The sequence below is a fragment of the Notechis scutatus genome, chromosome 2 (assembly GCF_049901735.1).
Source record: "Notechis scutatus isolate UNSWTSFEM ecotype Mainland chromosome 2, rNotScu1.2, whole genome shotgun sequence".
In the NCBI taxonomy this organism is placed as follows: Eukaryota; Metazoa; Chordata; class Lepidosauria; order Squamata; family Elapidae; genus Notechis; species Notechis scutatus.
The window spans coordinates 227,643,720-227,658,654 of record NC_142010.1 but is presented as its reverse complement, the minus strand read 5'-3'; the positions used below and the strand labels follow the sequence as shown (position 1 = coordinate 227,658,654).

Below are 14,935 nucleotides of genomic sequence, written 5' to 3'. Positions count from 1 at the left end.
TGTTCATCTAAAACTCTTCCTTCCTTCCTTCCTTCCTTTTCTCCCTCCCTCCTTCTCATTGATTATTTATTTCTTATAAGTATCTATCTCATGTATTCAAAACTATATTTATTCTTATACCTGTATCTTGTAAGTGATTGACAAATCAAATAAATACTAAATACTAAATTACCCATCTACTCATTCAACAGGTTTTAAAGTTTAAATTTGCTTTATCCAATTAATAAACATGGTTTCTCGCCTGGACTTTTTAAAATATAACCTCATCTTCTGCTACCAGAACTGCTTGCTTGCTTGCTTGCTTGCTTGCTTGCTTGCTTGATTGATTGATTGATTGATTGAATGAATGATTGATCTTGCCTTCAGTTTTTTGGATGAGTTCATCTGCTGAATAATCCATCCAAATAGTTTTGGGGTTTCTTTTCCAACTCCCAGTCAGCTGCCTTCAGCTCTAACAGAGCTGGGAAAGGGAAAAACTGTGCATAGCCATCACAGTTAGGATTGATGGTCACAGAAGCACTGATAAGTTAAAATATATTCATAGGCTGTTGATATCCAAGCTATTTTTGCAAAGCATGTCAATGTGATAAATTCATGTTTTTATGTTTTCCAGAGATCCCATTGGTTTTGTACTTATTTGCCCTCATTTCCATGACATGGCTATGGGGAGGACTGCACATGGCTTACAGGCATCTATGGATGCTGGTCTTCTTTGTCATTTTCAACAGCCTACAAGTAAGCACTTAATATATTTATCATTTACTTTTTTAACAAAATCAAAGCACTGTATGTTTACTTATGTGAACCCTGGAAAAAGAGCAAGTGTGTGAAAAGGAAAAGTTGTACATCTATAAGTAAAATATAATGTGGCTGGTATGTATTCTCACACATGCATGTACATATTCCTTAATATAAAACAGGGTTCTGATGAAATGACTAAACACTTCAACAGTACAGCAATAAAAACTATAAATGTTCATTCTTGGAAATAGAATTCAGCTGAACTTAAATTTCAACTGGGAAGTATTTTTCTATAAAGTAATTGAAAATAAAGTCTACAATATGAAGCAGTGTAAAATAATCTGCATGTGAGATATAATTTAAAAACTAGTGAAATATTAAACATTTAGGTAGAACTTGCATGTTAACAGTTTAACTTGAAAAAAGATACGGATTTGTGCATGCAGAATTTTTTTCCAAATACTTGTTGCAATGTTTGGATCTCTGTCTTGTACTCAACTGAAGAATGAAGAAAAAAGAATTGCACAGAAGTAACTTCTTTTTTGGCAAGTGTGAGTGGGAAAATGTTAGAACTGTAATCATATTTAACCAACTAATTGGATAGATTATAGATTGGAGACATTTTAATTAAAAAAACTTTTCTAATTAAACACCAACTCATTTTTAAGTTTTAATTATTTTGAATATCAGTACTTATAAAATTGATACATGGCAAATATGATAGGAATTTCCCCCTTGCTGTCACTTTAGAAAATGTTTCCTAAAAAACTACTTGGTGCTATATTTAAAGACATCATTAAATAACAAGACATTATATAGATTTTCCCTATCACCAAATTTATATAAAATGAAGAGAAAGTAATAATTAATTGGATTGAGTAATTGAAACTGTTACGAACTAAACAAACTCATTTGTCAATAACTATACTAGCTTACTTCAGCAGCAGGCTTGTAATCCTGCACTTCTGATTGGCCCGCGGATAAGCGAATCGTGATTGGCCGATTCTGGCTAATCTGATTGGCTGACAATGGGCCGTCTCTGATTGGACACTTTTAGAGCGGTTAGTTCAATTTCATTGGTTGTTGTGACAGCAGCCAGCTCTATAAAAGAGCTGCTGCTGCCCTAGTTGTTGCTCTGTTCTGAAGTCACTATTAAAGAGTTGAATTGAGTCACTATCGATGCCTCGTCTCCGTTATTGCGCCCACTCCTCCAGATCTAACAGAAACAGCCATATCAAATGCATTACATTTCATTCTTAAATTGGTGCTTTCTAGCAGTTGGATTTTACTATTACACAACTTACCTGTATATGGATTATGAGACATGTTATCCCACATAACTTAAGGCCACCAAAATTAGGAAGGCTGAACAAATTAGCAAAAATCAGCATTGATGATCTCTCTCCTCTGTGCATTTGTCCCAATGATTTTGACAGTACTTATTTTAAGTAAAATGTATCATATGCTTTTAGAAGAAATAAATCCTGAAGTGAATTAGATTTATTTTAAAATAGAGATATATAAAATTTGACTTTAGATCTAAAGATTGTAGGCTAAAATCTCTGTTACTACTGAATAGGCATGGCTGGAAGTGATGTATTAACAAGACTCTTGACCTGTTCACTTGCATTAACATTGGGTTTTGGCTATAGTGGTATCCTATAGCAATTTTTGGAATCATATTATGGAACAATACATTTATTTGTTAATGTAGGAGGCATCTTTAAGCATTATTTATTTTAAATTGCATTTGTTCCACACAAGTATATTAAGACTATACCTTGCTATCATTCAGTTCCTTGTGTTCTTTGTTGGATTTGCTCACTCAAATTTATTTTATTTATTTGTTAAATTTATCTTCTGCCCATTTTGCCATAAGACTGCTGTATGTGGCTTGCACCAATAAAAACAGAGAAATAAAAAGAAGTGCAAACATAACAATAGTAAAGTAATGGAACAATAGAATAAACAATGAAAAAGAGTACAATGATACAACGGGTATCCCATATACACAGCCTTTTCTTTTTTTGCCTCTGCTGTAATGGCAGAACCCCAACCATTTAGCAAATTACATTTAAAGAGACTTCAGATGACTTGCAGGAACAGTTCCCAAAGTCTTGGAATATAATGGAAGCTTTTGAGATGTACACTTTTAATGCAATTCAAATATAAATACACTAAGTTGATTTAATAATATAGATTAAACTAAAAACTAAATATAGACAAAACAAAAAAGTTTGACTGGTAATCTCCTCCCCAATCTTTTAGTTAAAATTATGATGAGCAATATTATATATGTTGGTAGTCTGTTGCTGCAAATCACGTGTAGATTTACCTTTGTATTCACTTTGATTAGAAGAATGGGAAGTTAAATGACAAATGTAAGAATACCAAGAGGAGAAAATACTAAATTCATATATAAACCAATTGGATTTGAAATGCTGCAATAAATCAGCAACAGATTTTGGCTGACAGTAAAGAACTTAATGAGATAATCCACAGTGTGCAACTTTAGTGAAAAACAAATGTACAGTATCTAGAATTATTCAGAAGAGAATTAACAAATAAATTACTGAGCACAAAAAGTATTTTTTCTTTACTTCTTTTGAGTTGATCGAAGAGCTTTTCCTTTAGAATATTTTTTCCAAGGAAGAAAACTTTTGGAGAAATATTTATTTATTTACAGTCATATACTGTCTTTCATTCAAGAGCTCAAAGCCGTATACAATGCATAGGCCTCTGTTCTATTTTTCTCATAACAATAGCCCTGCAAGAAGAGTTAAGTTGAGAGAGAATGACTGACCTGAACTCATTAGTGAGCTTCTAGCTTCTGGTTTTCCTTATATATTTATTTGTTTGTTAGGTTTTTTGTTTGCTGCCCATCTCGTTTTGAAGTAACTCTTGGCGACTTTATAGCATAAAACATTAAAATCACCAGAGATAAATATCCCTAACACAATGAAATATAAGTACAATGAAAGTAAAATCATAGTTACAAGGTGGTGAAGGAGGAAGCTATATGGCAGGGAGGTGGGATTGGTTCTTAATTAATCTACCACCTCTAGTGTGATGTTCCCCAATTGGACCCACAAGCCATCTAGCAGAGCCAGGTTTTAACGTTCTTGTGGGACGTCGGAAGGGTGGGAGCTGATCTCACCTCAGGGAATAAGATATTCCAAAAGACAAGGGCCACATTCTTAGTTCAATGTTTTAATTAGTCAATAATTACAATAGAATGGAATGGAATTGCATTTAATCTTGAGGTGGCCAAGATTTATGTTTGAATATCTTTTATTTACTGTACAATCATATGTAGTGTTGTCCAGCTTCTCTAGCATCTCATGCTTCAAACTACAATATTAAGGAAAAACAACAGGAGGAAAATTCTTCCCTGCCTTTTTTGGTGGCCACAGTACAGTTATTACTTAAAGAGACATTTTTCCTTTGAGAAATTTTTGGAGAACATTTTGCTTTTCTTGAAAATATTTGGCAATGCAGTCTGCCCAATTTCTCTGCTGACAAATTTGCTGGCAAAATTTGAATGAGCAATTATATTTAGCTATCATTATACCATTATATAAGTACCATGCTAAAATAATTTTCACAGCAACATTGCCTTTACTCCCCAGCTCCTTAATTTGTAGATGATTTTTAAAATCTGCTCACTCACATTTTAACAATTTAAAATGTTAAGAACAAAGAGCAAAAATCACAATCAACTTGAGCTTTCACCTGTCATGTAATAGCAAAATCTCACTTTTTTTTTCTTCTTCATACAAATGGCAGAAAAAATTGGGTGTGTTCCACTCCTAACCAGCCACATTCTACTTTCTCTTCACTTTCTGGTCATGTGCCTAAGTAAATAAAGTCTTAATAATTTCTACACGGAAGAGCTGAAAAGGCACCCTTCAAAAACCTGAAGCACAACAGCATGATGAGCCAAAATCTTCTGCATATGATTTGGCATGGTTTCAAACATACCACAGCAGAACCAAAAGTAAATTACACTAAGTCTCAAACACAATTAATTCTTTGAAATTTAAAGCTGTTTTCAAACTGATGCAGAATTCTTGTGCGGGTATTCTTGTGCAATATTACAAATAATTCTTTGTGCTGCATCTCACAAAGAATCCTGCAAAACTGAAAAAGGGCAACCAAAATCACAGAAGGTCGGAGTAATTCTTCTACAAAGAAGGGTTTTGACAACTGGAGGGGTGGAGATGGAGGGGTAGTAAAAAGAGGTAGTACAGTGATTCAAAGTACTAGATACTAAATTCAATAAAGCTAAATTATGGAAAATTTAGAAGAGATGAAAAAAGATATAGTAAGAATGCCCACCATGGACAGGGTTGTAAAAGACAATCCAACAAATTCCTGAAAATGAACTCCTAATCATGATGTATATGAACCCCAGTTTAGCAACATATCCCTTAGAACCAGTGGTTGAAGAACATGAATTAAAGGATGCAACTGGGCTCACAAGGTGATATGCTAGGCTTTGATTGGACAGTACAAGAAGAGAATGCAAGGAGAAATATTTTTTTGCTCCGAGCTATATATTTTCTGTTTTACCACAATTTGTTTTCAAAGACTTGTGTTTTATTTAAAATGGAAAAAGAAGCTACTGAATTCCAGGAAAGAGAAAAATGTTTAAGATAGAGATTTTCTCATGAAGCTAAACTACGGTTTAGTAATTTGTAGCTGAGGATTTAGCATTAATGAAAGGAGTTTATCCTTGGTTTACCATTACATCCAAATGCAGCAAATGTATTATAAGCAAAGTGAACAATCTTGGTAAATAACCATAAATAACCTAAATCCTTTTTGTGTTTGAACACCGATGTATTTTTCATCTCACTAATTAGCAGCAAGTAGACTGAACTTCAGGGATATGATCAGCATAGGAAAATGTCTACTATACTGTAAATCATACTCTGCAAAATAAACGTGACACAAATATCCAATCTCTAGGGCATTTTTCACAGATTTAATTTCAGTCTTTACTGTTTTTGTTACAAAGAGCCAAGAAATAAATTTACAAGATGCAGTAGAAACAAATTATAATAGTGTTCAAAAGTTTTTCAGGGAAGCATGTAATTTTTCACAGTCTATATAATGTCTTTAATCTGTCCTGATAATTTCTGTTTCTCAATATTTGATTTTTTAAAAATAGATTTTTCAAAATTATTGTTTATTCTGCATTTTTGCATTCTTTCTTTTTCTCCTCTGCTTCCATTTGTCTAATATAAGAAACTAAATGGTAACTTTCTTAATTCTTGAAGCTGCTAAGATCTATTTTTAGATTCATAACAGAATGTGCTATTGTCTGCCATTCCAGGTAAATCCGACAGGAAACACAACTAGATAATCTAATTCTACTTTATTCTAAGGCCATGATGGCGAACCTATGCCACGCATGCTGGAAGTGGCATGCAGAGCCATCTCCCGTTGCTCTTCTGGGTTCCGGTGTATGCATTCGGGGGTGCCAGAAACCGGAGCACATGCATGCACCAGCCAACTGGTCTTTGTGCACGCATGTGCATTAGAAACTGGAAGACCAAGTGGCTTCAGGTTGCTGTTAATAGGTATTTGACTGAAGTATTTGACTGCACACACTGGGAAGCTGAGCTTCTAGTTTCCGGTGCTCCCACACACGCACATCAGGGGGTTGCTTTTCCGGTTTCCAGCATGCGCACACATGCACGCGCACTCCCATTTCAGCACTCGGTGCCGGAGAACTTAATCACCACTGTTCTAAGGTGTCATTAACAGAATCTTGCAAGACTGAAGATACAAATCACTTTTAGTCATCTGAGTGATGGGGAGGGAGGTCTTTCCTAAGTTTTTTCCTCTGACCATTAATCACCTGGGGACTCGCCTCTCCACTTGGATCATTTTCAAGGCTTTCCTTGTCCCTCAAGTTCACTCTTACATACCATTACAGATAGATAGTGAACAAGCCCAAAAACTAATTATTAAAAATAATTAAGAAAGAGATTAAAAATAAAAGAAAACGATGCTCATTATTATATTTAAACACTGTGATCTAATCCCAGTTGGAATATTTTGTCATAAAAAACTAATTCTGTTGGAAAAAGCAATGAAAGCCTCTTCTGCAGGTCACTGGCTTAAATCTCCTTGTGAGCATTTTATTTCATTCCTGTAGAGTGCCCAGTCATAAGATGAAGTCAAAAATATGTGCTTGGTTTAGGCACTTTTTTTTTTTTTCAGCCATGGGAATAAATATAAATAAATATCCGTTTCTTTCTCTTTTTTTTTTTAAACAAATTTTATTCAGTTTTTCACATTAAAAACAAAAATCTCTTTTTAGTGGACAACATATTTCCGGGTCATCACCTTTACATACAAATATTATACATTCATATATGCATACTTAATTCTATTATTACCTTTTCCATTCCAAATTTTCAGTAAGGAGAGAAACAAACACATTAATTCTAGCCTCTTTCATTAATCTCAATCGAAACATCTTTTTGTTTCATTTCAATTATTTCAAATATAATCCTTTAATATTTATTTTAAAAATAAAGATAAACAATATGTTTGCCTAATAATAATAATAATAAAGGTTACTAATGTCTCTCCTTGCTTTTAATAGTCTATATTAACTTATTAATTTAGTTGGTTCTTTAGTCTGTCATATTCCCTTTCCATCACACATTCTTTTTATAAATTCTAGACTAATACAAATTTTAACACTAAAGAAAAGAAACAAGTATAGGTTTCCCCCATTTACTGCTTTGAGTGTGACACCTCAATGATTAAAATATATCTTTATTCCCTCATCTTGATTCCCAATAGACCATTATTTTTAAGAAGTTACAATAATAATCATTACATCTTTTCATTTGGATTCCGCAGCATATTTCCCCCCCTTAATTTTTAATAAAAGTTATCAGTATCTATATTACCCTGTTTTCTAAATATTTTTAATTGCAGAAATATTCTTATTACCCCTTGTCACCCTGCAGAATCCCCTTTTTAATTCATCAAACATTATCTCTGACAAAACAATTTCTTTTCAACATTTTACTATTTCCGTATTTCGTGCACCTGTTTCTTATAGCTTCTCCTCCCCCTCTTTTCCCTATATCTTTTCTCATTCCAGCTTATATCCCTCTCTTTCTTAATATCTTCCTTTCCCCTTTTCTGCTGGGTCTTTCTGCCTTTCCTGACTTCACAGGTATTCCCCCTTTTGATTGCCTTCTTAAATCTCAACTTTTTAACCTTCCTTCTTTCCCCACTTCTTTGTAGTGTTCTTCGTGTTAATTGTCTATTTAAAATGGCTTCTCCTTGAATCGACTCCTCCTCCTCTGAAGCTCTTTCTTCTTGTTCTTCAATCGCCATTTCCATTTTTTCTAACACAGAGCAAAGTGATTTGCCTCTTTCCTGTAGCAATTCTCTCATATTTTTAAGTTCCATTTTTAATTCCCAAAGAGACATCAATACACACTCTTGTATTTTATGATCATTAAAGTCCACAAAAAACCCACTTTTACTTTCCTTCTTTCTTCTTTCAATTTTCTAAATTTCTCAGTTATTCCAGCCGAGGGTCTATACCAAAAACATCAATCAATCCCACAGTCAGTCTTTCCTTGCTTTTTTCTTTCTTCTGGTTCTGCTTTCACTTTCTAAGATTCTTACTTTGTTTCAATATTTCTTTAGTGTTATATCCACATAAGTCCATTCAGAAACAGGATGTTTTCCCTTTTGTTTGAGCTTGAGTTTTTGTCAAAAGGTGGCACTCTCCATTCTACGAAGTCTTCACCTTTCCCCCCTATTTTTTTGTTTAGGGTTTTTCGAACCTCAATATTCCAGCACAGTCCAGTCTGCAATTTGTAAACTTTATTATTATTATTTTTTGACAATCTTAAGTCCAGCTTTATTTTATGCCTGTTTATTGCCAAAATATTTTAGTCCAATTTAGTTAAATCTTTAGTTCCGGCTTCTTCCTTTCCCGGTCCGAAGCCCCACTTAGCTGTCAAAAATATTTTCTTATTTTTTTCCCTGTCCCTTTGTAATTTCGCCACTCACTTTTCTTTTCTTAAAAATTCCATGTTACCTTAATCCCAGAGTACTTTTGTTTAGTTGTATTGCCCAGTTGTCCAGGTTCAGATGTTATCCACCTCTTTCTTCCTTCCTGCACAAAGCTTAATCCAGCTGAGTCCTCCTCTTCGGGGTGGCCACCACTGCAGTCATCTTCAGGGGGGAAAAAAGACCAAGCCCAGGAGGGGACATGCGGCTCCCCTCAACCTGGCTTGTGTCTTCCCCTTACTCCGCTGCCCCCCCCCCCCAAGGCAGCTTCATAATGATCGGGGCTCTCCAATGAAAGAGTACAGACCATAGCCGCAGAGAGTGACGATCTATGGTCCGTCAGTGAGAAGGCTCCGCCTCAATAAATATCCGTTTCTACTTCCAGAATTTTGCAGTCTGGATGGCTATTATCAGCAATAGGTTGTTGGTCCCAACACCTGAAAGTGGTTAAGATTGGAGAGCACAGTTATATGGAGTTACACAAGAAAGCTATATGGGGAATCCTATGTGCACTGAAGAACCTTTTTGCCTTGGATTCCAAAACAGTGCATAGACTTAAAGTTTCCTCTACTTTATTTGCATTTAATGAGATTTAACAAATATGAGTTTCATTTTATTTAAATCACAGCATCATGCATACTGAAAATAAACTACAGGGGGACTCTACATGCTACAGTAAAGTTATTTAGTGGTGAGTGTGATGTTATCTCAGGGTTATAAAAGGGATGTATTACCTTATTATTATTAGTTTGACAGTTCTTCAAAATCATCATAATTAAAAGATGAATCTTAGTGTTATTTCTAAATTTAACATTGACCAACTCTCAGCTAATCAAATCTACTTCTCCCCCTTTCATCTTTCATTTTTTTACCATCTTAACCAATTAAAACACTTTCTGTATTGGAAATACTCATCAGTATTTATAATGTCTTCATTGACCATAAAAAACCCCAGGAGAGACAAAATATTGATTCATAAAATTAATTCTCTTGAAAGAAGTGAATATTCCTGTACTGCAGTTTTTGTTCTTGTTTGCATTTTCTTCTGGAAGGAAATTGGAAAAGAAATTCACTTTTGTCTAGACGTATACAAAAAAAAAAAAAAAAAGGATTGTCAAGCTGGATCAAATCAAGACTTTTTAAATCCTGTTTATAATGACTGGGAGATGCCTCTTGGATTACCCAATCAAGTAATGAAGTTGGTAGCAATTTAAAAATATGGTGTGTATGGAGTTTGAAGTTGGAGAAGCAAAGTTTCAGTCTTCTACTCATCTACAAAGTACTTTGGGTAACCTACGAACATTATTTTTCAACCCAACCAATATAAAATTGGGATGGACTGGACCTCTTATGCTTACAGTAATTCAATTTTTGTAAAACAGACCTAGTGTGGATGCACTTCCTTTTCATCAAAGCACATGAGTGCTATGAGGGTAGAAAATATGTCTTTGCATTTCCCTACATCACTGAAGTCTATTGTTACTGAGCCTTTTTAAAAATAGGTTTCCCACCACTATCTAGATATTATCCTTAATAAGTATAAGTCCCAAAGGGACCTACTTATAATAGCATTGTCAGGAAACTGTTTCCTTTATACATCATCTGAGGTTGAAAATAATCTAATTTTTCTTTGGAAAGTGTGGTGCAACCAAAGAGGTCAGAGCTTAGCACAATAGAAAGAGCATTATGTTTTCATTATTTTGAGTAAAATGTCAAGTGTTGCTTGTTTGCTTTGACAAAGGTCAGCTATATTAAATTTTAAGAAAGCTCTAAACTAAATTGTGCCATAAGTTCATCAGCAATTTAAATCTCAGAAATGTTGTTTTCTGGTTGTCACAGTGACATGGAAAGTTTTAGTTAGTGATAACAGATAACAGATAATCAGAGTTGGAAGGGACCTTGTAGGTCATCTAGTCCAACCCCCTGCCCAAGCGGAAGACCCTACACCATTTCTGACAAATGGCAGTCCAATCTCTCCTTGAAAGTCTAAAGTGATGGTGCTCCCACAACTTCCAAGGGCAAGCTATTCCATTGGTTAATTGTTCTCACTGTCAGAAAGTTTCTCCTTATTTCCAGGTTAAATCTCTCCTTGTTCAGTTTCCATCCATTATTCCTTGTCTGGCCTACAGGCGCTTTAGAAAATAGCTTGACCCTTTCTTCTCTGTGGCAGCCCCTCAAATATTGGAAGACTGCTATCATGTCTCCCTTGGTCCTTCTCTTCACTGGACTAGCCAAGCCCAGTTCCTGCAACCGTTCATTGTATGTTTTAGACTCCAGTCCCCTAATCATCCTGGTTGCTCTTCTCTGTACTTTTTCTAGAGTCTCAACGTCTTTTTTATAGTGTGGTGAACAAAACTGGGTGCAGTACTGTAGGTGTGGCCTTACTAAGGCTTTATAGAGTGGTATTAGTACTTCCCTTGATCTTGATTGTATCCCTCTTTTAATACAACTTAGGATTGCATTAGCTTTTTTGGCTGCTGCTGCACACTGCTGGCTCATATTTAGCTGGTTGTTCACTAAGACTCCAAGATCCCTCTCACAATTACTGCTATTGAGCCTGGTTTCACCCAGTCTATATGTGTACTTTGGGTTTTTCTTGCCTAAGTGTAGGACTTTACTTTTCTCTATATTGAATTTCATTTTATTAGATATGGCCCAGTGTTCTAGTCTGGCAAGATCCATCTGGATCTTGAGCCTATCTTCTTGGGTGTTAGCTATTCCTACCAGCTTAGTATCATCTGCAAATTTGGTAAGTTCCCCTTCTATTCCCTCATCTAAGTCGTTAATGAAGATATTGGAGAGTACTGGGCCTAAGAACCTTGTGGCACCCCACTGCTTTCTTCCCTCCATGTAGACTTAGACCCATTAAGGACTACTCGTTGAGTACGGTTTGCCAGCCAGTTGCGAGTCCATCTAGTGGTGGTGCTATCTATTCCACTTTTTTCTAGCTTACTAAGAAGTAGGTTGTGGTCTACTTTGTCAAATGCCTTGCTGAAACCTAAATGTATATTATGTCCACAGTATTTTGCTGGTCTACTAATTTAGTCACTGTGTTGAAGAATGAAATAAGATTGGTTTGGCATTATCTGTTTTTAACAAACTCGTGCTGACTGTTAGTTATTACTTTACTTGTTTCTAGATGTTGGCAGATCTGTTTTTTTATTATCTTTTCCAGTATCTTCCTGGGTATTGATGTTAGGCTGATTAGTCTAAAGTTTCCTGGGTCTGTTTTTTTCCCCTTTTTTGAAGATGGGAACCACATCAGCTCTTTTCCAGTCCTCTGGTAGTTCCCTGGTGGTCCAGGATTTTTGAAAGATATGGTGCAGTGGTTCTGAGATGACCTTTGCCAGCTCCTTTAAAATTCTGGGATGTAATTCATCAGGCCCCGGTGATTTGTTTTCATCAAGATCAGACAGGTGTTCTCTTACTATTTTTTTACTTATTTTAACTTGTATTTCTGGTCTGTCTTTTACAGTTATGTTTTTGGTGGGTTGAGCTATAGTTTCTTTTTGTGTGAAGACGGATGCAAAGAATGAGTTAAGCAGTTCTGCTTTCTCTCTGTTGCCTGTTACTTCCTTGCCATCTTCGCTCTTTAGTGGACCAACTGTTTCCTTGATTTTTTTCTTGTTATTTATATGTTGGAAGAAACTTTTTTTTATTATCTTTGACTTTTGTTGCAAGTCTTTGTTCGTTCTGAGCCTTTGCTATCCTGACTTCGTCTTTGCAGATTCTGGCAATCTGCTGATATTCTGCCTTAGTTGTATGTCCTTCTTTCCATTTTTTGTACTTGTCCTGTTTTTCTTTTAATTTGCCAGAGAGATCTTTGTGCAGCCATGCTGGTTTCTTCTTGGATTTCTTGTTTTTCTTTCTCAGTGGTATTGTGCTGGTCTGGGCTTCTGTGATCATACTTTTTAGAGTTTCTCAAGATTCTTGAGTTGTTTTCCTTTTTAGGATTTTCATCCATGGAATGTTTCCCAAGTTCTCTCTGAGTTTATTGAAATCAGCTCTTTTAAAATCCAAGACTCTGGTGTCATTATGCTTGTGTCTGTGTTATGTTGAATTCTAGTATGACATGGTCACTCTCACCCAAGGTTCCTGCAGTTTCAACTCCCTCTATCACTTCTTCTCTGTTTGTAAGAATTAAGTCCAATATGGCTGTCCCTCTAGTTTCACCCTCTACCTTTTGAACAAAGTTGTCATCTAGGTTGGTTAGGAACTTATTTGATTTCTCACTTGGTGCAGAATTAGTTTTCCAATTGATCTCAGGATAATTGAAATCTCCCATTACTATTGTTGTGTGTTTCCTGCATATGTTTGTTAGTTGGCTGGCAAAAAGGACACCTATATTTTCTGCTTGATTGGGTGGCCTATAATATACACCTATGTCCATGTCATTCTTTTTTTTCTTTTATATTGACCCATATGCATTCTAGGAGGTTTTCATCTTTGGTTTCATACATTTCTGTAGGAATATAGTGGTCCTTTACATATAGTGCAACTCCCCCTCCTCTTTTATGGGGTCTGTTGTTGTTTTTGAATAGTTTGTATCCTATCAGTATGTTCCAGTCATGGGTTTCATCCCACCAAGTTTCTGTTATTCCAACTATATCATAATTACCTTCATGTATTCGTAGTTCGAGTTCACCCTGTTTGTTCCCCAGACTTTGTATATTTGCATATAGGCACTTGAGATCTTTATGCCTGACACTGTGTTTACTGTCTACAAAACTTGTGTTGTGCCTGCCTGCCCCTACTTTTTTGCCACCTGTTTGATAGTCTAAGTGATAAGCTTAAAATGAACTTTTCCCTTTTTTAATCCTTATGATGCCTTTTTTAAAGAAAACAACAGTTAGTTATTATTGTATCATGATCTTGCAATACTTTTTATATATCTGTGGGATGTGTCTATATTCTTAAAGCATTTCCAGAAAAAAGAAAGGGATATAATATGATTACATACATTGTTCAACAGATCCTTCTCATTAAAACATGGTGTCAGGGTTTTTTCAAACTCTAGACTGGAAATAGGCATTTAAGGACACAAGAGCTTCTGATAAATAGATTTATCAGAGAAAAGTTAATGAAGCCATTATGAAAGAATTCCAGCAGTTGCCATATCTCAAATAGAAGTCCTACATACAATGAAATAAATACGTTTACCTTTTTCATTCATTCACATAGGCTTGAAACTACTTTATTTTGAGTGGCAGGGCAATTTCAACGTATTTTTTATTTGAGTAAGGCATTATCGAGGTTTCAGGCTATTTTCTTCTGACTTCGTAAGAACTTACAAATATGCATGGATGTTGTTTCTAAGGCATTGGGTCCCAAAATACATATAAAAATCACTCTTTATAATGTGGAAGCATTAAAATTAAACATTTCTAGATTTATATTCCACATTATATTCTCCCTCCAACAACAACCATATGAGATAGGTTGAGTGGAGAAAAATGCTTATTCATTTCATGCAGTGAAATGCATGAGGCAGCAGGCAAGCAAACTTGTGTTAGTCCAGATTGATGCAGAATTAGATGGCTGTTTTGCCATTCTTAAATTTTTCAAGGACTTATTTCACATTTTCTGGATCATTGAGGAATAGGTAGTGTTTGGATAATATCGGAAAACTTAGCTCCTGCTTTTAATGAATGCACGTGTGAGCACAGAGATGAATGTCAAGAAGTGAGAAAAACAAGCGTATACTCTTATCATTGAACCTGTGGAATTTACCTTTACTTTGTTGCTCTTGCAGATCAATCTGCAGGGTGCAAAATTAAAAGAACATTTTTTTGGTCACTTTTGTTAAGAAACAGAAGAAAACTGCAGTTTAGTGTTGGAGAGAGTCAGGAACTTACCAGTAAATGGAACAACCTCATTTCTTTTTTCTGCTCAAATATTTTTTCCCATGTGTTCAGTTCTTTAATCACTTCTAATTTTTCATGAACTGAAAATCCATCATCATTTTTCCAGGATGGTTAGATAGCACTTGAACTCTTGTAAAATTGTATTTGTGTCATTGATGGTGGAATCTATCCATCTTGTCATCTATTAGCCCTTTTTAATAGTCCTCAATTTTTCCAACCATCAGGGTTTTCTTTGTATCATGTCCCAGTAAGCTTTAGCTTCCTTTATTTGTGCT

General features: G+C 35.2%; 1 protein-coding gene across 3 annotated transcripts in view; it reads left to right on the top strand.

Annotated features, from left to right (window-relative positions):
• Positions 1 to 14,935, top strand: part of ADGRV1 (adhesion G protein-coupled receptor V1) — a 258,922-nt gene that overhangs the window by 223,533 nt on the left and 20,454 nt on the right. For all 3 annotated transcript variants that reach the window (XM_087958193.1, XM_087958191.1, XM_087958192.1), the window contains one exon: positions 614 to 735. In XM_087958193.1, coding sequence (XP_087814319.1) covers positions 614 to 735 — 122 coding nt within the window. The remainder of the gene's footprint in view (positions 1 to 613; positions 736 to 14,935) is intronic.